This window comes from Gymnoscopelus braueri (genome assembly GCF_963280865.1).
Source record: "Gymnoscopelus braueri genome assembly, chromosome: 16".
Taxonomy (NCBI): Eukaryota; Metazoa; Chordata; class Actinopteri; order Myctophiformes; family Myctophidae; genus Gymnoscopelus; species Gymnoscopelus braueri.
Window position 1 is genome coordinate 14383531 of NC_137616.1, and position 24769 is coordinate 14408299.

Genomic DNA, 24769 nt, shown 5'->3' on the forward strand with positions numbered 1-24769 from the left:
CCCCGGACCCCACTTTGAGAACCAATGCTTAACGCTTTTTGAAAGTCCTGAAAAGACTCGCGCAACAAAAACCGTGCGTCCATGGTTTCCATGGTTTCCACATGGGTTTCCATGGCAAAACGTCATCAACACCCGACAGTCTGGACCAAAACAAGCGCGCGGAACTGAACCGCCACAGACTTTTTTCCTTCGATATCTGCAAGTTATACACATTTCTCTGAATTATGTGTGTTGTAAAGATTTTGTTTGAGTTCCTGTGGCGGTGATGACACAATCAATAGTTGTTCAGGGTGAGTATAGTGATAGGCCCTTAGATCAAGACGATCGATATATTTGATCGAGTCTGACTTTTACTTTCGTATCTACGAGACGAGAGTCTTAGCGACCACCCCCCAGTTTGGCCTAGAATGTCACCAGTAAAGCCCGTATTTATCATGTACAAATGCAAAATATAATGTGCTTACCCGATGGCGCCAAATGTTAACTAAGTGTCCGGAGTATTGGTTTAATGTATTAGTCCATATTCTTCAATAAAGAAGTGATTTCATCCCGTCTGTGGCCGAACGCCGTTTCCCCCCCTCATTTACTTCCTGTTTACATCGAGTGTAATTCCGGCTTTCACCGGATGCGCCCCGTCACTACCACCCTTTGGGACCTTCCGACAGAATCGGCCACTGACGGGATTAAAACACTTCTTTATTGAAGAATATGGACTAATACATTGCACAAAGACTCCGGACCGCTAGTTAACATCTGGGGCAACCGGCTAAGCACCTTATATATATTTTTTTTGTACAGGTTTTACTGGTGAAAGTCCAGGGCACTCTGGGGGGGTGGTCGCTAAGACTAAGACATTTCAAAATCGATAAAATACATCTACGATAGTCTTGATCCAAGGCTATAGTGACTTGGCCAGTAACTGACTGAACAAAGTAAAAACGCAAAACAAGGATCGGTGTTATCTTATCTGTGCGTTTCAGGTTCTAATTTCAATCGCAATCGTATCAATTGCTTATATTTCCATAAACGTTACCACAAACTTTTTTTCTTCAGTTGGGCAGTGTGGCAACCAGGTTGGCTGTAGGTTCTGGGATCTTGCTTTGAGAGAACATGCACATGTCAATAAAGTAAGTACAAAACTACAACACCGCAAGAAGGTCATACAGTAACAACTTTGTATCCAGCTACATGACTTTGTTTCCTGTCGGCACTGAGTTAAATACATTTTAGTGCACAAATTATAATGTAAGACAACTATCTGCATTCTGCATAGCATACAGTACTACAAGTGGATCACCTCCTGGACTAGAGTCTAATATATCTAATATTATTAACATCTAATATGAGGAAAGCTACTGTACACTGTGTCCATGTCAAACTGCAAACTGATGCAAACATGTATTGTTGTATATTTGTTTCTGGTGGAATTATCGGTTAACCCATCATGGTCCAATGTTTATCGCACTGCTTTGGATGTCAGAAACATACCGGGTGTCCTATGTGCCCCCCGTTGTGTGAACTTATAACAGGAAGCCAGGGTTCCATTTCCATGCTGATGACGTGCATAACTGTTGCTCCATTAACCACTTAAACCCTATATATGCATCAGATGATCGATGAGTCCCCCGGGGGTCTATACTTGGTCGCCTCCTTTTTTCCTTCTACACCAAATTAGTTCATGGGAAATAGCCGATCTACAAGCTCACAATGTGCCACGTTGTGAGCTTGTAGTTCTGCTATTTCCACATAAATGTTCACCTATCATGACATGCCCAGAATAGGGATGCTAAAGTGTATGTGTGACATCCATCTTATTTCTTGTTTTTTCTGATAGAAAGGTGTGTACGACGAATCCCTGAGTAGCTTTTTTCGGAATGTGGAATCAAGGTAATCACACTTCAATTCCATGTCAACGTAACCCCATGGGTTGTAAACATGTCTATTAATTATACTTTGCCATACGATTGTGTCGTGTGCCCAAAATAGTACATCTACATGCTCATAACGTGTCACAGCGTTACTCTGCAGTCCTTCTTTCAGTTGTTCTCTGCTGTGTCCATATTGTTCTAGGAGAAGTGATGGAGGAGCCTGTGATGTCATTGGTGGGAGGATCCGCTGTCTGAAGGCCAGGGTAAATTCTCCTCATTCCTTTTTGGCTTGCCCGATAAATGCTGTTTTGCATGAAAAACGGTGTGTGAGTACAGTATGTATGCATGTATTTACTGTATGTACGTATGCATGTATCATGTATGTATGTTTGTATATATGTATATCTTTTATATTTGTGTATGTTTATATAACAGGTTTGCCTCATGAGATCCAGAAAAGTGTAGAAGATTATTTATTTTTACCTATTATTTCTTCACTGGTCTTGACCAGAAACAAATCTGCTTTTAGGATTATGGTTTAAGGTCAGGGTTAGTCACCAAAATAGGTTTATTTACATTTAAAATGTAGATGTTGAACTGACACTCGACTGTATAGATCGACCTACAAAACGTTCGGGTAGGAGAAAGTGCAGCAATGAACATTTGTCAACAGTACTTAAAGGTAGGGTAAGTGATGTGTTTTTGTCAAAACAAAAAGTATTTTGTTAAAAGGTCAGAGCACTATATTCTGAAAGTATTCATTGCTATAGAGTGTTTGTTCAGTAACAGGGGTCCCCTCATCTGCCAGCTGTTTAATAAACAAACAAAAAACATTTCAGATGGATTGCAAATTTTAAACCAATCAGGAGAGAGTACACATTTATCAGCTTCAACTTTATATTGTTTTTATCCAGTTCCAATTTCACTTGTTTATCCTGTATGCTGTATGAGTTCTCTCTCCTGATTGGATAAAATGGCTATCCCAACCTGAAAATGAATTTTCTGTTTATTAAAGAGCTGGAGAGGCAGGGAGACCCCTGTTACTGACAAACACTCTATAGCAATGACTACTATCAGAATATACGGTATATAGTTATTTAACACTTATTTTAACAAAGCAATATCACTTACCTTACCTTTAGGTGGCCAAATTAGTATGCTACCACATCCAACTATAAGGAGCATTGATGAAAAATTAAGTGCAGATGCAAAAACATAATGAATGTCTATGAATTGCCTAAAGTATACAGTATTAGCCCTGAATTGTGCATGCCTATCAATCATTTAGCTGTGGGGACCCCCTGGCACCCCCTCAAGGACCCCGCTGTGGGGTCCCCGGACCCAACGTTGAGACACAGTGTCCCCAAAAGATTACTTGTTTGTGTTTGTGTCCACACAGGCGGTGCTGGTGGACATGGAGGAGGGCGTGGTGAACCAGATCCTGCAGGGACCACTGCGAGAGGTGTTTGACAGCACGCAGCTCCTCACCGACGTGTCGGGGTCAGGAAACAACTGGTGAGAAGGATAGGACAGGATACCTAGGGTTGGAATCCGGAACCGGAAGAAATCTGAGCTTTATTTGAAAAAAAAAAAATTGGAATGTCTGAATGTTGTATGTTAACCCTTTAAGACCGGGAACGCATCTATGTCATTTTAAGATTTCTTTGGTTATTCAAAAATAGCAGATATACAAGTTCATAGCGCGGCACCAAGTGCCGCGCTATGAACTTGTAGATCTGCTATTTCTTTTAAATCGTGAAAATATGTGCAAATCTTTGAAAAAACAAAGAAACATATATATATATATATATATGTTTTAGAGCGAACATTTTTAACTCTGATCTGTGCTTCTGGGCCGGGGGTCCCTGGAACAACATATTTTGAGATGGGGGTCCACGGCCAAATACATATCATTTTGGGGGTCCTTGAAGTGGAAAAGTTGGAGCACCACTGATATGGCAATCTAAGTTTTTTCAAAAACTGTAGAATATATATTCAAAGATTAGCAAAAATGTTCAAGATTTTTCAAAAATAGCAGATATACAGGCTCATAGCTCGGCACTCGGTGCTGCGCTATGAGCTTGTATATCTGCAATTTTTTAATAGCCAAAGAAATCTAAAATGGCACAGATACTTTCCCCGGTCTTAATGGGTTAAAGGGGTATTTTGGACTAAGGTTTTCTTACCTTTTCTATGACGTTATGATATCTTAGGATGAATAGTACAGTAGAAAAATGTTCATAACTCCATCCCGGGTCCGCCACAGCTTAAAACGTGCGCCAATAGGCCTTGTGCTAGATCGCGTATTTTAATAGCTTTTTTTTTTTTTTTTTGTGAGATCTGACGTTCATAGTAACAGAACACTGTCAAAAAAAAAAAAGAAGTCTCGCTAGACGAGATCGAAATCTCGAGATCGAAATCTCGTCTAGCGAGACTTAGATTCTTTTTTTGGTTGCATAGTGTTCTGTCACTATGAACGTCAGATCTCAACCCAAAAAAAGCTATTAAAATACGCGATCTAGCGCTGTGGCGGTCCCGGGATGGAGTTATGAAAATGTTCTACTCTACCTTCATCCTAAGATATCATAACGTCATAGAAAAGGTAAGAAAACCTTAGTCCAAAATTCCCCTTTTAAGCTGGCTGTTCAGTAAAAAAGCATGGCAGTTGGCGTTGGAGAACTCACAGCCTGGACTATTAATATGTTAATGTATTTTTCTTCTTTTGTGGATGTCTTGGTGTATGTGAATTATGAGTATTACAGTAGTATACTGGGCATCTTATGGCGCAGGACACTATAATAAAAATGTCAATCAATCAATCATACAGCTCCGGTGCTTGTTGGGCACACAAAAAAAGGAATATTGGTCAAACCCAAGATGATAAGATTTCGTCTTATTTCATCTTATCCAATTACTCTCTGCTCTCTCAGCTCATAGTTTAACCTCTTAACATTGATTGCCAGAATTATTTCAGATTTTTTGCATTTTCATGCCAGGGTTTTTACATTGAAAAAAAAAAGTACTCAGGAGCTGAGATACAACATTTTTAAGTTAACAAGGAAGTGGATGGGAGTCTAGATCTTCGACAAATCATATCTCCTTGGTCTTTGGGTCAAATTTAAAAAAAAAAAAATTAAAAAAAAATTATTTTAATTTTTTTTGAAATTTTTTTTTTTTCCTAAAAACGAGTTAACTCGATCTAGGCAATCAAGCGATGGATTCGTAAAAACGAGTTAACTCGATCTAGGCAATCAATGTGTTAAATCATGTATACTTTGTTGACCGGGGTCCCCCAGGGGACTATACTTTAAGTTGGTCCCCTCCTTTTCTCCCTCTACACCAAATGTATTCGGCAAAAAAAATATATATATATATATATATATATATATATATTTTTTTTTTACCTTAACCACTTCAACCCTAGCATCCCTTGTCTTAGGAATACTTTAGCCAAAAATAGACGATCTACACTGCGAGGCGTTGTGAGCTTGTAGATCGTCTATTTGTGGCAACGAGCTATAGGTGTAGAGGGAAAAAAGGGCAGACCAAGTAAACAAAAAAAGTTTAATCTGAAACACAATTCTATAAAATATAGAGGGGGGTCCCTGCTTCATCTCTCTCTCAGCTAGGGGGTCCTTGACCTGAAAACATTGAAGACCCCTGGTTTAGACACTGGGGCATATATCAGTAGATGCAATAATCAAGCTGCCTGCTCTTCATCTGTCCCCAGGGCGGTAGGACACATGACGTATGGTTCAGCCTACAGGGAGCAGATAGTGGACAAGCTACGGAGAGCGGCAGAACATTGTGACTGTCTGCAGTGTTTCTTCCTCATTCACTCCATGGGAGGAGGTGAGGTGCGAAAACGGACGGTGCATCGCAAATGTTCCCATTTTAAACTTGAAACGGTACACTAATATATGTGTCTGAAAACATTTGGGGTGAGAAATAGGCAATGTTTAAGGGATAGTTCACCCAAAATAAATATTATTAGTCACCCCATGGAGACTTGAATTCATGGATATTTTTTAGTTATTGTCACATTCCTAAGCCAATAATTTGATGACCAGCGGACCGGTAGGCAGCGGTTCCGGTAGGAGACAAAGGAGACTCTTTGTGTCTCCTACCGGAACCGCTGCCGGTCATCAAATCATTGGCTTAGGAATGCGACAAACAATATCCAATACAAGTCTCCATGGGGTGGAACAAAAAGTCATTTTGGGGGTGAACTATCCCTTTAACGTAAACATGCTTCGGCACCACCCCTCTCTCTGAACATGAAAAAGTTTGAGAATCACTGATAGCAACTGAAAAACGTATGTTTCTATATCAGTGGTTTTCAAACCTTTTCATGTCAAGGACCCCCAAAATGATATGAATTTTGCCGCGGACCCCCATCTCAAAATATTTTGTTCCAGGGACCCCCAGAAGCAAGGATTTGAGTTACAAATGTTCGCTTTAAAAGAATATAAATATATTAATTTGCACACATTTTCTCGATTTTTCAAAAATAGCAGATCTACAAGCTCGTAGCGCGGCACTCGGTGCCGCGCTATGAGCTTGTATATCTTCTATTTTTGAATAGCCAAAGTGTAAAATAATGCTTTTTTTTTTTGCTCAAATCAAAAAGTGACACAGATGCGTCCCAGGTCTTAATGGGTTAATGGGTTAAGTTTCTCCCTGGTTGGTGACCGCCATGCAGGGACGGGCTCGGGCCTGGGGACCAGAGTGCTCAACCTGCTGGAGGAGGAGTTCCCCGAGGTGTGTCGAATCGTCACCTCGGTCTACCCGTCTGCCGAGGACGACGTGGTCACCTCCCCGTACAACAGCGTCCTGGCCATGAGAGAGCTCACGGAGCACGCCGACTGTGTTCTGCCTGTGGAAAACCAGGTTTGTGTATTTTGTCAAGGATTTTATTTGCCAGTCTTTCTGTGTATCTTTATGGAATCTTCATTCAGATAGTACCTATTTAGGTTTATATTTTCTATATACAATGTATATATATTTGTATGTATTAGGGGCGGAAATTGGTAGGTACCTGACGATTCAATTCGATTCCGATTCAGGGGGCTACGATTCAATGAAATTGCGATTATTGCGATTCGCGATTAATTTACTTCCATTATCTTTTATTGATAATAAAGACTAATGGAAGAATGTGTCATCTGGAAGGTTACAGTATATTTGCCAACATCAACAATTGCAGAAAACCAACAAGAAAATATACAAGTTTTTTGTAAAATAATACTGACTTATAACAAAGGCTTCTCAATATTCTGATAACCAACCAAAATATGGCTGCTGCTCTGTGCAATTAGCGATATGATGATTTTTTTAAATTATAATCGATGCTATAATCGTCCATGTCCGAATCGCGATTAATTGCTGAATCGATTATATTTTCCACCCCTATCAATTTGTCTGAATTGACAAAGACTAATTTATTTCAAAGAAGGATTACTTTTCTTTTTTTTCTCCCCATCATTTAATTCTTATTTCATTCTTGATCAGCCATAATCATCCCTATATATATATATATATATATATATATATATATATATATATATATATATATAAAAATTCTCTTCTATTAATCGTGTGTGTCAATGCTGTTTATCTCATTAATGTTGATCGTTGCTAACTAAAATTTCCATGATTTCTCCCATCCAGTCCTTGGTTGACATTGTGAACAAGATCAAGCACATGTCTCAAAGTGGCTCCGTTATCAAGAGAGACAGCGCGGTCATCTCTGGTCAGGGTGGAGTCAGTGGGGCAGAGAAGCCCTTTGATGCCATGAATAACATTGTGGCCAACTTGCTGCTCAATATTACCAGGTATGTATGGTACTAGCAGAGGAATTATTTGTTGTGGGATTTGCTGACCTTGGTTATACTGTCATGGCGTATAACCAAGGTTGTAACCCCCCCCCCCTCCTGTTTATTTTCCAATCAGCAGAGCTTGTAAACCAGCTATTTTCACTTCGCCACATTGTCATGAAGTATGAAATATTACTGTAAGACAAGTGGTTAAAGCCACTTTTGTTTGCTTGCACTTTTGTTTATGTTATGCAATTTTCTAAAAACCAAAACAGACAGAATAAATAAATCATCCACTGCCGGCGATTTTTCGATTGTCTTACCTTTTCAAGTAGTCACAGAATATTTATCTCCAGTACGATCGATCCCCTGATGGTTGCTAATCACGGAGGGTTTCACGGAGGCTTCCGCAAAAAAGGCTTCCGTTCGCTTGTCATACGCCGTTGAAAATTGCATTTCTCGCCAAAAATACATGGTAAAACACAAGAGCGGAGATACAGAATATTTCCCAAATACTTTAACCAGGAAGTGAATCGAGCAGTACATCTTGGGATCACGTTATCTCCTGGTTCTGTGTGAAAAAAATAAATATAAAAATGTCGTCAAAGTCGTTCTTGGCAGTCTGGGCCTTTGGAAAAAAGTCGTCCAGTGGCAGTGAATGAGTTTAAAGGCAGTATTGTTCTGTCCTTCTACATCGTCTCCTTCTTTAAAAAAATCACACCCAGTGTGAAGTGGGCGGTGTGGTCACAGTGGTCATCACAGTGATGGAAGAAGTGATGGAAGAAGTGATGGAAGAAACCATAACTTAAAAAAAACATTTATGTTTTTTTTTAAAGTTATGGTCCTATTTATAGGGCTATGCACATGTGTCATGTTTCCCTAGCCAATCACAGTCCTGAATAGACTGTGATTGGCCAATCACGGTGCAGGGGTTAGGGGGGTACATTTGTGGCCAATCACAGCGCAGGATTTGGTGTGCAAATATCCAAACCTCACATATAGGGGCGGTTTCACCGCCCAAAAAAAAAGATTTATTTGGGGGGTTTTCATGCCTTTATTGATAGTACAGTAGGTAGACAGGAAATGGGGAGAGAGAGAGATGGGGAGTGACACGCAGCAAAGGCCGTCGGGATCGGTACTCGAACCTGCGACGTGCTGTCAGGCCACATTGGAGCCTATAGGTGCCCGGACCGCTGGCCACATCGTCGTCTCCTTCTCGTTGCTGATGGATCGACATCCTCACATCATCATCATGTGATTGACGTGCTCCGTGCTCCTTTCCTTTTGCAGCTCGGCTCGTTTCGAGGGCTCTCTCAACATGGACCTCAATGAGATCGCCATGAACCTGGTTCCCTTTCCTCGTCTGCACTATCTGGTACCAAGCCTCACTCCTCTGTACACGCTGGCCGATGTCAACATCCCCACCAGGAGGTACGCTGCACCCCTGTCTGCGCTCCTACGTCACTGTTCTTACCGCCTAGTTATATGATTAGGGGTGCAATAGTTCACTGGTTCTCAAAGTGGGGTCCTTGAGGGGGTACATGGGGGTCCCCAGTGAAATTAGTTAATAAAGCGTCACAATCATTTTAACCACTTTATCCATGTGTTATACTTTGGCTATTAAAAAATAGCAGATATACAAGCTCATAGCGCGGCACCGAGTGCCGCGCTATGAGCTTGTAGATCTGCTATTTTTGAAAAATCACGAATATGTGTGCAAATCTTTTTTTTTTTTAAAGGCGAACATTTTGAACTCAAATCTTTGCTTCTGGGGGTCCCTGGCACAACATATTTTCAGGTGGGGGTCCGTGGCCATATGCATATCAATTTGGGGGGTCCTTGGCATGAAAAAGTTTGAGAACCACTCCAATAGTTAATCTAACTAATCGATTTAATTGATAATAACAAAGAATTCTTTTTTTTTTTTAAATCTAAAATAGTGAAAATAACATCTGCTAGCTTTAAAAAAAAAAACTTGTCCTCCTAGACTGGATCAGATGTTCAGTGACGCCTTCAGCAAAGACCACCAGCTGATCCGGTCCGACCCAAAGCACAGCCTCTACCTGGCCTGTGCCCTCATGGTCAGGGGCAACGTTCAGGTGTCCGACCTCCGCAGGAATATCGAGAGGTCAGACAACACACACACACACACACACACACACACACACACACACACACACACACACACACACACACACACACACACACACACACACACACACACACACACACACACACACACACACACACACACAGCCAGGTTGGGCTTTAAGCTGCAGCGTACCTCGGCACACCCACACAACCCACTAACAGTGTTGCCAGATTCTGTGAAAGAAACAAGCAACCAGGTCTAGGAAAACCAGCCCAAAAGAAGCGACTACGGGCCACATGAGTGCTTTAACATGTACATCAGCTATTTGAAAATAGCAGATCTACAAGCTCACAACGCGTCGCGATGCGACGCGTTGTGAGCTTGTAGATCGGCTATTTTCAAATAAAATCTTGCGGGGAAATTATAATAAGCAGATCTGGCAACACTGCCCACTAATAGGCCCAAAGATGACCTTCCCAGCCGTGCTGCTCAAATACTGGCCTCATTCAGCACCGGGGTGTGTGTGTGTTTTTTTTTTCTTCTTTCTTCAACGACAGCCATGATTCATGACTAGCCCATTCAGCTCCCACCTCTCCACTCAGCTCTCTCTTTCTCTCTCTCTCTCTCTCTTTCTCCATCTCTCCCTCTCTAGACCTTGTTTTCATGGGGCGTGTTGTCAAGAGAATCTGAAACATGAGGTGGTATTAGAGGACATATTTGCACATGACCAGTGATTTAGTGTTGAAAGGGGAGAAATGTTCCACACGAGACGGGCCTCGCCGTGGCACACATACTTATAGGCAAGCTTGTATTATGGCAGTATTTTGTTTTTTTGGGGTTGTGTAACAGATTTTCTTCACTGGGCACTTCTGTATTGGCATTCTTCTTAATTCGAACAAATGGGTTATTTTAGCCAAATGTTTGTTCTTTAACTTGGAGTTGGAGCTATAGTCGTATTGATTAGTTTCATATTGCTTCCTGAAGGGAGATAAAACAACACTATGAAAGAATGAATAATCATATTAAAATGTTAAGATAGGCATGCCTAAGTTGTGCTCTTTCTTGCACAAAATATATTGTCTTCATTGAGAGTCACACGGTAAAAACCGCAGTGTTCATGTGTCCCTTTGTACAAATGTAACCAAATGTGTCCATCTGAGAGCTCTCAGAGTTAAAGGCTAACTTCACTGATTCTCAACATAAATCCTGTTGTTCTGATAAATGATATGGTGTGGCGAAAAAATACCCTATGTTGTCTTCTGTCTGTTTCCCCGTGAAATGTTGATGTTTATCTCCGGAACGATGACGTCATCATCGGGCGTAACATTCCATAAGTGTGCAGGTTGACTGTAATCTCCCTGTTCTGAACCCCTTCCCAGACTGAGGCCCTCGCTGCCCTTCGTCTCATGGAACCAGGAAGGCTGGAAGACGGGCCTGTGTTCAGTGCCTCCCGTGGGCCACTCCCACTCCCTGCTGGCCCTCGCCAACAACACCTGTGTGAAGGCCACGTTCATGGACCTGAGAGACCACTTTACCAAGCTCTACCGGAAGAAGGTTCTCCCCTTATACACTCTTATGTGTTTTTAGGCCAGGGGATGGACCACCATCCTGACCAAGAGCAACCTGGGGACCACTTGTGTGGGGTGGGTCCATCATAGACCCACCCCACACAATAGTGGTGGGGGGTTCATGCACCATTCCATGGGTTAAGATTAGTTTTTTTTCCTTACTTGTTACTCACTAATCATACTAACGAGGGGTGGGAAATATAATCGATTCAGCAATTAATCGCGATTCGGACATGGACGATGCTAGAATCTATTGTTTAAAATAAATAAATAATAATATATATATATATATATATATATATATATATATATATATATATATATTTTTTTTTTCATCATATCGCTAATTGCACAGAGCAGCAGACATATTTTGGTTGGTTATCAGAATATTGAGAAGCCTTTGTTATAAGTCAGTATTATTTTACAAAAAAGGACTTGTTTATTTTCTTGTTGGTTTTCTGCAATTGTTGATGTTGGCAAATATAACCTTCCAGCTGACAGTGACACATTCTTCCATTAGTCTTTATTATCGATAAAAGATAATGGAAGTAAATTAATCGCAATTTAATTGAATCGTAGCCCTCGGAATCGGAATCGAATCGTCAGGTACCTACCAATTTCCGCCCCTAATACTAACATAGGCTACATGAGCTGGACTAAAAAAAAAAGTTTTATAATCAGTAAAAAGCTGGGATCATTTGGCAAGAAGCACAACATGTTTGTTGGATATACTGCCACATTTGGATGCATAAACTATTATTTTTTTCGGATGTTTACATCGTAAGAGGTCACCATAGCCTCTGGTTGAGGCCTCCTATTGCAAAATGGGTCTAAGACAATAAAGAAAATGGCTAAAATAGCTGATCTTCAAGCTCATGACACGTTGTGAGTTTATAGATCAGATATGGGATATGAATACAGGGGTGCCTTGAGATTTTGACTTGCCCATGGGTGTGCCTTGGGCACAAAAACTTTGAAAACCACTGCCATAGAGTATACACACCAACATGCTTTATTACCAAAAACCACCACTTCAGTCTGTTTAATACTTTTATGACATTAGCATGCAGAAATGCTTCATTTATACTTATAATTGCACACCAAAAATAGCTGATCTCAAGTAGATCAGCTATTTTCAGTTCAAGTATAAATCAGGCTTAATGTTTACTGCACTTCCAGACAGTTGTCTTCCACTGTATTTTAATTTTACTCACAAGGATGATAAGTAAATGTTGTAGTAGCTGCATTGGTATGACAGGAATCACAACCGACACTTCTCTTTCACTTGCACAGCAAAAACGCTGCAGTAACTCTTCCAATATTGTATTTAGGTTACCGCAGGTCTATTTCTAACGTTATGCGGTTCTGGAGGTCACTGCCAAATGTTAGGCTGCATTTTGCATTCAAACCGAAGCTATGACAAAGGCTGACAAATCAAATGTGACAAGAGTCTTCGATCGGTTGACCACATGAGCGTGCATTGACTTGAAAAATGACGGCCAGGGACAGATTCTGTGGTTTGTGTCTTTTTTTCCTTTTTCCCCCCCTACATTTGGCTTCAGTTTTTTCTGTGCAACCGAAATTATGTTCTGTGTTGACAGCAAAAGTATGCACACTGTACATTCTTAACCTTTAAAAAAAACGAAACTAAATGACCAATTAAACGTCCTATTCCAGAGGTTGCATGGCACAGAGAACAGCTCATAGTCATACATCTCAACATTGAGTGGTCGTCAACAAATCATCTTTCACGACTTAGGCTATTTACTTTCAAAATGTTAAAAAAAATAGAGATCAGGTATTTACATAATGTTATGACAAGTTTTGAATTTTGTCTAATACCAGAAAGACATAAAGACATATCTCCTTTGTCGACCTTATATGTCAAAACTGTTGCTTTTCAGGAAACGCACTGCATTTCGAGCTTTAAGATCAGCTACTTTTTATACTTTACTGTGAGGCTGTAGTATGATCAAGTAGGCATTCATTTGCAAAAAAACACCAAAAGCTAGAATATTGAGATTTTTATGGAGATAGGGTTTCTGCCCAACAGCAACGATATCAAAGTATCCCAGAACACAGTAGTCCTCAAGCCAGACAACTGTTCCACACTCTTTGAATCCTACAGAGAGTTTATACTGCCCCTCCTTAAAAGTTCCACACAGGAGGAAGCTGTCATCTGTTTGTCATTTCCGTCCGTGAAAATGTATTTTAAAAGAAGTTGCAAAGACATCTTAGAATTTCTTATTTCTGCTAAGCACCAATCTATATAGGCTTTGACAAATTTTGTTTAAAATAGGACTTAACGTGACTTTCAAGAGTTTCAAGTGGTCCCTGACCGAAAAGGTTGAGAACCAATTGTTCTGGACTTGGATTCATAGAGACTTAACCCATTAAGACCGGGAACGCATCTGTGTCATTTTAGCTAAAAAGCATTATTTTACACTTTGGCTATTCAAAAATAGCAGATATACAAGCTCATAGCGTGGCACCGAGTGCTGCGCTATGAGCTTGTAGATCTGCTATTTTTTTTTAATCGTGAAAATTTGTGCAAATCTTTGAATATATATATTCTTTTAAAGCAAACACTTATAACTCAAATCTTCGTCGCTTCTGGGGGTCCCTGGAACAAAACATTTTGAGATGGGGGTCGGTGGCCAAATTCATATCATTGTGGGGGTCCTTGACATGAAAAGGTTTGAGAACCACTGAATATAGAAACATAATTCTTTTTTAGAAAACTGTTGGGATTTAGTAGACATTTGTAGAATCGGCTTCAGGTCTTAATGGGTTAAAGCAACACAGTTTTATCTGACATTGTGTTCTTTGTCGTTTGTCTGTTTTCAGGCTCATTTACATCACTACCTTCAGGTGGAGGGCATGGAGCAGAGCTCTTTCTCGGAGGCCGCCGCCTCCCTCAGCTCACTGATCGAGGAGTACAGTCAGCTGGACGCCACGAAGAGGAGACTCGTACCCGACGCACCTCGACTCGCCGTCGCCGTTTGAAGGTCCACACACTGTCTGTACTACATGCACTTTGTTTGAGTGCCTCTCCCTGTGTGTTTATATTTGACCATATTCACACCATGTAGACTGTAAAAAGAAAAGGGAGCTGTGACGTCACCCATTGGTTTCACGTGTCACGCACCATAATTACTCATCTATAAGCTCACATCGCGTTGCACACGCAACACGATGTGAGCTTATAGATCTGCTATTTTTGGTGTGTGACATCGTCATGTGACCGTGCATAAATTAGGCTCCAGGGTTGCTATGTCTAAACATTTAGTGTGTGTGTGTGTGTGTGTGTGTGTGTGTGTGTGTGTGTGTGTGTGTGTGTGTGTGTGTGTGTGTGTGTGTGTGTGTGTGTGTGTGTGTGTGTGTGTGTGTGTGTGTGTGCTGAGTGTATACCTATGTGGTCATATATTGTACATGCATAGAAATACAATAGTCTTCATTTTGCAAATAATACTTGGTACAACCAAAAGTGTTTTGCGTGTATTTTTATCAATTCTATTTGTACTTCAAGTCAAAGTTATAAATCAAAGCTCATGAGGTGATTTCAGAAAGTTTTATATTGATAAATAAATACACACTACATGAAAAACTATGGGCAGCAACTTATGTCAATGGAATGAATGGATGAGCAGAAAATATTGTAACATTTGAACTACAGTAAATCTAAAGAGTAGATTATACACCAGCGTGATCATTTTGCCACTGCCGGGCTCCCTGACATCCACAGTGTCTTATTGAGGTATGGTTAATCAGTGAACATCTACTATTAAAGCTGTTAGCCTGTCCACGATCCATGCTGCTAGAGTTGCACAGTTAAAGGACCACTTCACCCATTTTCAACCTATCTTCATGTAATTCACCTCTACTTGACTTAGCTTAACAAGAAGAGGCGGACTCGCCTGGCAATGTTATCCAATGAAAATTGCCCTGGGCGTGGCCATTAAAGTATTCTTGAAAAAAATATGATGCCACATATGCAACCATTCTTTTCCCCCCATATTTTATATTTGTAGAATATTGGAATATCAGCAATATTGAAACATTTCCTTTCATTTACAATTTCCAGCTTAGTTGGAAAACAGTCAAAAATCATAATATTAGATTCATACAAGTGCCATAAAATAATCTTGCTCCCCAAAACCATCAAGACCAATAAGTGAGTATTGGTCATGGTCAAGTAAGTAAAATAATTGGGATTGTCACCTAAATTATCATGCGTGCAGCTCTAGGCTGTTGTTGCAATGCACACACATAGCCTGAAGACAGGATTCGTGACTCTTTTTTTTATATAATAATTCTCTTCATACATATATTTTTTTCCAATCCATTTCTTTCTTAATGAATTGAGGTTTTGTGTGTTTTGAGTTAGTTTTTTTGGTTGTTTTCTTTTTAAGTTGTCCAGAGGCACATGGGTTCAGTCCTCCCATAGTCTGTCACGGTAACCCCAGCGACACCTGTCCTCCTGTCTTTGGGGTTCCCCAGGGGTCCCTACTCAGTCCCCTCCTTTTTCCCTCTACACCAAATCTCTTCGGCGAAAATGGCCGATCCGCAAGCTCACGACACGTCGCACCGCGATGCGTTGTGAGCTTATCGATCGGTTATTTTTCGGTGAATGTTTGCCTATTTTAACCCATTAAGACCGGGGACGCATCTGTGTACCTAATTTTAAGATTTATTTGGCTATTCAAAAATAGTAGATATACAAGGTGCCGCAATATGAGCTTGTAGATCTGCAACTTTTTTTTTAATCATGAAAAATATGTACAATTCTTTGAATAATGTATTTTTAAAGCGAACATTTGTCACTCAAATCTTTGCTTCTGGGGATTCAACAGTTTTTTTGGAAAAATCGTGTTTGCTATATTATCAGTGGTTCTCAAAAATGATACTGTATGTATGAGGCCGTGGACCCCCATCTAAAAATATTTTGTTCCAGGGACCCCCCAGAAGTTGTAACAAGAGTTAAAAATGTTCGCTTTAAAAATATATACAATATTCAAAAGATTTGCACACATTGTCACGATTTTTCAAAAATAGCCCAAAGAAATCTTCAAATGACACAGATGCGTTCCCGGTCTTAAAGCGTTAATGCGAATGTTCGGCCTATTATGACCTGCCCATAATAGGGACGCTATGTGTTCATGTGGCTAAAGGAAGCGCAGGTCGGCGAACATGTCTTCGGGGTCGTGGCACTTCTTCTGGCACACGCAGGAAGAGATCCACTGCATCTTCCAGCGCGTGTTGGAGCCTCCCTTGCAGCTGAAGTTGACGGTTATCATTTTGGACTTGTTGGGGACGCAGCAGCGCTTGTCCGTGCACACGCCGCAGTACATGGGCTTGTACTTCTTGGTGCTGGTGCAGCCAGAGAGAGACAGCTTCTCGGCTTTCTTTGCCTGGAACTTTGCACGGCAAGTCTTTCCCTTTGGCATCTAGAGAGGAGATTGATATTTCAGAATGAATACTTAGAACTCAGAATTAATATCTTAAGTGCATACAGTGGATGCACAAAAAAAGCAGTTTCAAACAGTCTCCAATAGGCTTGGGTGGTATCTATTTTTTAATAAATTAATAAATTATTATTCGTACCCTTCTGACATTTCACCAGGCTATATGGTAAATTATGTTTTTTTTTATGGTTGTATTTGGATTGGATGTATTATTATCGTTGTTATTATTAAAACCACTGATGTATAAATGTTTCACTTATTTTCCACCGATAGCCTTGGCAAGGTCACTCGTCGTGTTTTAGTCCAGCTCATCTACAGAGTGACTTGTCAGGAACTCGGGAGAGCATGGCTTGCTCATCACTAGGGTGCAACTGTTAATGAAACTAATCAATATAATCAATTATTCCAAATAATGATTCAATTGACAATATTCCAATCAATTTTGGGTGAAATTTTGTTTTCTTAAAAATATCAAAAATCACTGATCTCCGAGCTCGCGTCACGTTTCGAACTTGCAGATCTGCTACTTTTGATGCTTTCGTGTGACACCGCATTATTTAGTTTACAAAAAAAACACAAAAAGTTAACCCATTAAGACCGGGAACGCATCTGTGTCATTTTAGATTTCTTTGGCTATTCAAAAATAGCAGATATACAAGCTCATAGCGCTGCACCGAGTGCCGCGCTATGAGCTTGTAGATCTACTATTTTTGAAAAATCGTGAAAACATATTTTTTACATTCTTTTAAAAAAACTGTTGAGGTTGAGGTTTCTGCCCGACAGCAACAATATACATCAATATACAAAAGAAAAAGTAATGGATAGTTGCATCCCTAATCGTCACCTTGATGCTCTTGATCAGGCGCTTGTCGCATGGCCGCAGCAGACACAGGCGGCGGTCCTTCCTCATCTCACACTTGCCGTTGTCGTTGTTGACGCGGACGGAGATGCCCAGGCCGCAGGTCTTGGAGCAAGGGCTCCATCCCGTGGTCTGGATCAGGCAGTTCTTCTTCCAGGCTAAAGGAGTATCCCTGTAAGCTTTCAGTATTACAGTTAACCACTTAAACCCCCAGCATCCATTATTGTGGGGAAAGCTTTTTGCTGAGAATAGCCGCTATCTGCCATCTGCTATTTTCTGCAAAAAGCTTTCCCCACAATAACGGAAAACGGAACAGACCCTAGTATAGAGCCTTGAGGGACTCCGGTCAACCATATAGGGTTTAAGTGGTTAAATGTCACTTTGTGTCAACAAACAATCTGCCCAGTCCCCCCTCCTTCCCGAAAATGCACACTAAGCTATTATAGACAGACAAATAGCAAAAATAGCCGGTCTACAAGCACACAACGCATCGGACTGCAACCCTTTCTGGGCTTGTAGATATGCAATTTTTTTGCAATTTTTGTACTAAATCTCTTACCAAACACAAGCTCACAGTCAAAAACGCAATGTGTTCTGAGCTTGTAGATCTACTATGTTCACCGAATGTTCGCCCCCAGAATACGGACGCCAGGGTTCAAGTGGTTAAATCACATTGAAGGGTTCTCCCTATGCAAAAGTGATTGAAGTGGAATTGAATTTATGTCTCGCAAACTAAAAAAAAAATCTTCATAAGAAGTGTCGGTTGTGTGGCTGAAGGTCCCGAGAAACTAGAACCTTTCTGTTTTTGTTTTTTTTCTTTCTTCGTGCCAAGCAAAGCAAAAAAGATTTGCCCCAAAATACATGAAAGTGAAGTTGTGTAAGATCTTTGGATGAAAAGTGAGCGACTCCACCCTCTGTTTTCCCTCTATGAGGCCGGCTGACCACAGCCCAGGCGCTCTCACATGCACTCTACTACAGGGGTGGAAGTACTCACATTTTTTCTTAAGTAATAGCAACAATATCACAATGTATAGCTCTGTTACAAGTAAAAGTCCTCTATTTAAAATGTTACCTGAGTACGCGTACAAAAGCATATCAAAATATACTTAACCCATTTAGACCTGAGGCCGATTCTAAAAACACCTTCTAAATCCTGACCTAAGTTTTCTGAAAAACTTGGGTCAAACAAATATTTATTCAAAAATTAAAAAATATTTATGTTGCTATATACTGTACATACCCCAAAAGGGGTTCCTGTCCTGAAAGGTATAGTTACAAATAGGGGTTCCCGCCCAAAATGGCTTGAAGTACCAAAAGTGAAAGTACATTTTCTGAAGATATCTCAAAATGTGTAAAAAAACTAAAAAAAAATCTAAAATAGCCTAGTACATCTACAAGCTCGGCTATTTACGAGAAGCTGAAGTATGGAATTCGTTTTTTTTTCTTAATAATACAATTCTGCAAAGTAACTAGTAACTAAATTTTGCGAATAATATTTGCCTCTGAGACGTAGTATCGAAAAATTGTACCTCAAAGTTGTACTTACTTTCCACCACTGTACTCTACAAAGCAGTGAAACGCCCTCTCCCCAGTCCCTCCCAAGCCACTTTGACAGCAATTAGCATTCCAGGCCAAGACAAGCTGGCAATTCTCCCCTCCTGGTTTGCTCTACAAACACACACCTGGCATGGCCATGTAGGTAGTATCCTGCTGGTGCTTCCTGGAGCCCTGGCTGCTCCGCAGGCCGGCTGGCATGTTGCCCATCAGCGAGGCAGGGCTCAACAGACCCGCCGGTTTCTGGATGAAAGCAGGGGTGCATCCGATGGCGCCGGCGATACATGTGCACTTATAGAGGGGGCTGGTCTGGAAGGCTTGACCGTTGTCATAGTGGGCCCCATTCAGGTCACACCCCACTCCCATCATGTCTGCAAGAATGAGGGAAAACAAGTCAGGACTCTAGTGGTACCGAATAGAGAGAGAGTGTGTGTGTGTGTGTGTGTGTGTGTGTGTGTGTGTGTGTGTGTGTGTGTGTGTGTGTGTGTGTGTGTGTGTGTGTGTGTGTGTGTGTGTGTGTGTGTGTGTGTGTGTGTGTGTGTGTGTGTGTGTGTGTGTGTGTGTGTGTGTGTGTGTGTGTGTGTGTGTGTGTGTGTGTGTGTGTGTGTGTGTGAGTGTGTGAGTCCGTGTCTGTATGTGTGTCATCAAAGGAATCAGCAGTTATTCATCAATGATCTAGTTTCATATAGAAATACATGCAGATCAGAGCTGGGTAATATGGTCAAAATACCTATGTCACGCAATGGTTTTGATGGAATTATATTCTTGTTAATAATTGTTTAATAAATGTAAACACATTTTGGATTCATAATGAGAAAATGTCACGTGTCGGTGGGGTTTTCACATATTGTGACAGTTCATCAATTGTTCGTAGGAAGCATAACAAAACGGCTTAACCACTTAATCCATATAATTTTTTATTTTGTTTACCTATAATCTTTATCCCTCGATTTTGTAACCCTTTTTTCACCCGGTGCCAATTTGCTAAGTGATCCTGGGCACTACACTCCCCCCACCAGCCTAGGGAGGCCAGGGCCGAGCTCATGCCTCCTTCAATGATAATTAATCCGTATTAAAAAAAAATCTAGTTCACATCATGCTGTGTTGCAAGTTTGTAGATCTGCTATTTTTTGGAATTCTTTTGAAAATGTATCACCTACAGTGTAATGACATGCCTGAAATAGTGACACCAGGGTGGAAGAGGTTAATCAGTGACAGTGACAAAAGTAAAGAATCGCTCACAGGCACACACGCCGACCTCGAACTTCGGCCGGTCGGCCGAGAAGTCGCAGTACATGCCCTTGTGCGGGTCACACACGTCCCGCTCGTTGCACGGATCCCCTATCTGCCGGGCGCAGCTCTTGCAGCAGCCGCACCCGTCCAGGACGGAGCTCACCCCGGGCGCACACTGAGGCTTCGCCCGACACTTGCAGGGCCAGTGGCAGAACTGCCTCCTCTCGGCAGCCGCCCGCCCGTCCCGAGGAACTGGCAGCCGACCATTGTTCTGGGCCCTGCTCAAACTCTGGGGAAACATAGGGGACAGTTTGCTTTGAAATGAGACATAGGCTGAATTTACACAAGCAGTGGTGAATTCGCTTTTGTCAGAACGCTTCCGTGTTCTGAAAATGTGGCGAGGTTTATTGGATTGCCTCTATGGCATTGGTTCTCAACCTTTTGAATTTTAAGGACCCCCATTTTATCTCTGGGACCCCAATCTACACTGTAAAATCCTCAGTGTTGATTTAATTCTGAGAGTGAACAAATGGAACCAATTGGACCCCGTAAGGGCCCATTTGGTTTCATTTGTACGCTCTCAGAGTTACGGATTCGTAAGGGTCCAACATTTGGACCCCTGGTGGTCCCCGGACCCCATGTTGAGAACCAGTAGTTTATGGCGAGGCGCGGCCGCCGCTTTCTTTGCTTGCAGCAGGAAGCGGAGACGGCAGAAAGCGGAGCGGCAAAGTTGAGAAAAGTTCAACTTTTCCGCTGCCGCAGTGCGGCAAGACAGAGCGGTAGCCAACCAGAAGCTCACTGTGGTCTGAAATAGTCATGGACTAGGCGTACACACACTATAAGGTCTACTGTATGAAAAATACTGAATATTGATATCAGTTTAGCATATTAATTAGCAGTTTTTAGAATTGATTGAACTTAATCAAATTGAGCAACTGCATGGCCTATTTCATACCTAGAATGTACCAATCGTTTACAAACAAGCTACCAGAGATGGGCATCGACTGTCTCTACTTCTCCTCCCTGCCTGTGAGCTCTGCTGCCGGACGCAGCTTCCGGCTTGAGCCTCCTGGAGCAGTGAGCTATCACTGGACGACATCTCGCTTATTTCCGAGGGTGTCACTCATACCTCAGACACGCCCAACTAGTGGAATTACGCACTGTGGAAATCCGCTCACCAGTGTTTGTGTGAATTCAGCGTGAATCCCGATTTATACTTCAGCATACAACGGTGGTCATACCGAAGACTATAAAAATCACATCTTGTACATAATGGATGGGGATTTACTTGTACGTCAAGCCGCCGCTTCACGCTACATACACGGGAGATAGGCTCCTGCCCTATGGGCCACATGGCTCGGGAACCATTCGTTTCCAAGGCTGTCGTGCACTGACAATAGATGACAGCTCACAACGTTGCGGGTGCATCATTGTGAGCTTATACTGTAGATCGGCTATATTCTGCACATCATTGTACAACGGAGCATAAATTAATCATAAGTATTCAAGTGTCATTTTCATGGGGAATAGTAGCATCAACAGTTTGGAAGCAATCATTTGTGGGTTGTTAGATGCTCATTACTCCCTACCACATAAAATGATTCTTCTTCACACTGTACCACCTCTTACACTGAATTTGGACAGGAAACATTTAATTTCTCAAATATTAATAGGTATGTTTATATATTTTGATACATAAATATTAACTCAAAGTTGTGGACAAATGAATGGAAGTCAAGTCAGTGAATGTTACTTGAAAGTCCATAACCAATTCCATAAAGTAGCTTCAATTTGCACCTTATGACCAAAGAGAAGGCACCTCCAAAAACATTTCCCTGTTGAATTAGATGTGCATTTTTAAAGGAATTAAAGGTTAGAACATATAAATAGCCCCCAACATAGAATACCATAGAATCCTACAGCAAACTTCACTCTCAGAAGAGATTGACCGTGAAGAACTGAAAGTTGTGTACTTTCAGACAGCACTTTTTGGCAGTTCACATAATGTGATCGGCTTACTGTTCATCTCAGCCAAATATATCTCCCAACAAACCAATTACATGTTGTGGTTTGGAATTTTAAAAAATAAATGAAAAAAATAAATTGAACAGAAACCTTTTTTCTTCTATTCAGTTTAGGTAGCCATGTTGAAATCGAGATACAGATCTAAACAATCAGCCCTTTGAAAATGAAATGTACCGTATACACAACTGTGCAGCCATACACCGTCCAAGGTACAGTACCAAAATAGCTTGCTGGTAGTGCCCTGGAAGCATGTCAATGTAGTTTTAAATACAGCATAGCTTTTGGTATACGTATACTCTAAAAAACTGCTTGGTATTTTCTGTGATGCAATCCCTGGGTGATATCCTTTGTGCGCCGTCTTCCCTGACAATCCCTTGCTTCCAAGGGGTCACTGGAGGTCATGCCAAAAAATGTGAAGCCTTTCTGTCAGGTTTGCATAATGAGCTCATTTCTCTGTGTCAACTGGAGCTTCTGACAACACATACCTCATCCCTTGCTCCATTTGTCTGCCAGTGGCTGCTCCTATATGACATAAAAACATGACCTTTCCCCCAATAAATTATAAAAGCACCACGAGCAAACTTTTGTCTGTGACTAGATTTAGTCTGAAATGGACATTTAACTATAAGACAAAAAAACATAGCCTTTCAATATTAGACAAAGCTGAACCTTGAACAGCTGATGCTCTGCACTGACGACATCCTAGCTATCCCAACAGCTGTGTGTTTACAAGACCCCCCTTTAGCTTGTTCTCCATACAGGGCAGGTATTTAGCGTCTTAATCAAGCGTTTGCCCTATCAGGAAACACAATTTGTGTTGTTGTGCCGGGACGAGAAAAGAAGAAAGCTAACACTCTTACCTGATGAGCTAGCAGAAACAGCAGGGAACGGCATAGTAGAGATAGCATCTCTCTTTAAGTATGCAGGTTGGTGGTGTGTGTGTGTGTGAGCTCCAGGAGCAGGCAATGGGGCGAAAAGAGTTGAGAAGGTGGGATTGAGGAAGGGAGGGACTGGGGAGTGGGGGGGGGTGGTAGGGGATCGAGAAAGCCTGACCTGTCGGAGACGGGGGGACAAAGCTCCCCTCTGTTTCCTCTCTAAACACACCTTTCCAAAGGAGAAATATTTGTCTTCATAACTGCTGGCCTGCTCCTACAACCTCCATGTCCTGCCTCGCTGTTTATTCTCGGTCTGCAGACCCCATATTGCTCAACATATCGCCACACTCATATTAGATTTATCCGGACGTGGTCGTCTACTCTATAACGGCTGCAGTAGATCTCTATAAAACAGTTAATATTTCGGTGTACTGTTCACTTTTTGATACATTTCTCGAATGTACTTTTCTTACTGTAGGCCTACTTTACTACCCGGAGGCCGTGAGACAAAAAAGTCAATTCATGAAGTTAAATGTGTAGCTGTAAAGGCGTTCAGTGTGCAGTGTACTGTTTGGTCTGAATGCGGTGCTAAAGCAGTGTGGTCCTACTTTATGTGGCACTGGACCGTATTTGAGTTCACATTCCTTCATTATTTACACTGAGTAAAGAGGGCCCTCAGAGCCAGCCCTCTACCTCCGTCCCCTTAAAGCCACGAGCCCTTTCACCATTCATATACAGTAGAAAGGCTAGAACAAAAATGGCTAACTGCTGCTGTGTGTACGCCCACAGAGCATTCCCAGAATTCTGCCGTCCGTCCCCATTCTGGGGGGCGAACATTCGGCAAAAACAGCCGATCTACAAGCTCACAGCGTGCCTCATTGCGGCACATTGTGAGCTTGTAGATCACAACGTGCCGTGGAGCTTGTCGATATTTTTGCCTAGGAGATTTGGTGTGAAGGGAGCAAAAAGGAGGAGACCAAGTGTAGAGATAGTATTAAGATGTGAGGTAACAGGCCCAATGCTGCATTTTAAGTTGTATTTATGTAATCTGCCACGTACAGTATGAAGCTTGAGCGTTTTATTTTGTTATTCGTTAGATCATTGTTTGTGAATTATCATGTTGGTTCATTGTTCATGTCAAATGGGCTGGGCTTCCTTGCATGCGTGACACTTTCATTAAAAAAAAATCAATCATATAGACCCCTGGGGGAGCCCGATCAATGAAGTATTTAGCTTTTAAGATCATCATTGCACTAGTATTTCCACTCTACTATTCCCACGGGTGCTTTCGCCTATAGGCTAAGGCTACACATGTCCAAGCCAAGGGACTCCCAAGTTTAAAGTGTTTGAACATGCAAGGCAACCCAATTAGATGGCTGAATTTTGTAGTGTGACTGTAAAGTGAAACTGGATT

At 41.5% G+C, this 24769-nt stretch overlaps 2 protein-coding genes across 3 annotated transcripts; one reads left to right on the forward strand and one right to left on the reverse strand.

Annotated features, from left to right (window-relative positions):
* Window positions 1-155: 155 nt before the first annotated feature.
* Window positions 156-14473, forward strand: tube1 (tubulin, epsilon 1). Its single transcript, XM_080453244.1, has 12 exons — window positions 156-290; window positions 1054-1127; window positions 1835-1887; window positions 2071-2131; window positions 3268-3383; window positions 5599-5720; window positions 6571-6758; window positions 7539-7702; window positions 8975-9115; window positions 9672-9812; window positions 11156-11330; window positions 14192-14473. Exons 1-12 carry the CDS (start codon window positions 266-268, stop codon window positions 14348-14350), a joined length of 1419 nt encoding a protein of 472 aa, XP_080309370.1. The 5' UTR covers window positions 156-265; the 3' UTR covers window positions 14351-14473.
* Window positions 14474-14834: 361 nt separating this feature from the next.
* On the reverse strand, window positions 14835-23467 carry ccn6 (cellular communication network factor 6). Of its 2 annotated transcripts, none has more exons than XM_080452953.1 (5): window positions 23341-23467; window positions 20465-20744; window positions 19351-19593; window positions 17654-17826; window positions 14835-16791 (listed from the first exon to the last, which is right to left on the reverse strand). In XM_080452953.1, the coding sequence occupies exons 1-5, from the start codon at window positions 23386-23388 to the stop codon at window positions 16510-16512; spliced, it is 1026 nt and encodes a 341-aa protein (XP_080309079.1). In that variant the 5' UTR covers window positions 23389-23467; the 3' UTR covers window positions 14835-16509. The 2 variants fall into 2 exon arrangements, with proteins under 2 accessions (XP_080309079.1, XP_080309078.1); XM_080452952.1 differs by having other exon boundaries at window positions 17654-17847.
* Between the last annotated feature and the right edge of the window lie 1302 nt (window positions 23468-24769).

Coding starts and splice junctions, on each gene's coding strand:
- tube1 (XM_080453244.1), top strand. CDS start 266: ATGACACAATCAATAGTTGTTCAGG. Junction 1,888..2,070: donor TTTCGGAATGTGGAATCAAG/GTAATCACACTT, acceptor ATATTGTTCTAG/GAGAAGTGATGGAGGAGCCT. Junction 11,331..14,191: donor CCAAGCTCTACCGGAAGAAG/GTTCTCCCCTTA, acceptor GTCTGTTTTCAG/GCTCATTTACATCACTACCT.
- ccn6 (XM_080452952.1), bottom strand. CDS start 23,388: ATGCTATCTCTACTATGCCGTTCCCTGCTGTTTCTGCTAGCTCATCAG. Junction 20,745..23,340: donor TGTTTCTGCTAGCTCATCAG/GTAAGAGTGTTA, acceptor ATGTTTCCCCAG/AGTTTGAGCAGGGCCCAGAA. Junction 17,848..19,350: donor TACCTACATGGCCATGCCAG/GTGTGTGTTTGT, acceptor TAATACTGAAAG/CTTACAGGGATACTCCTTTA.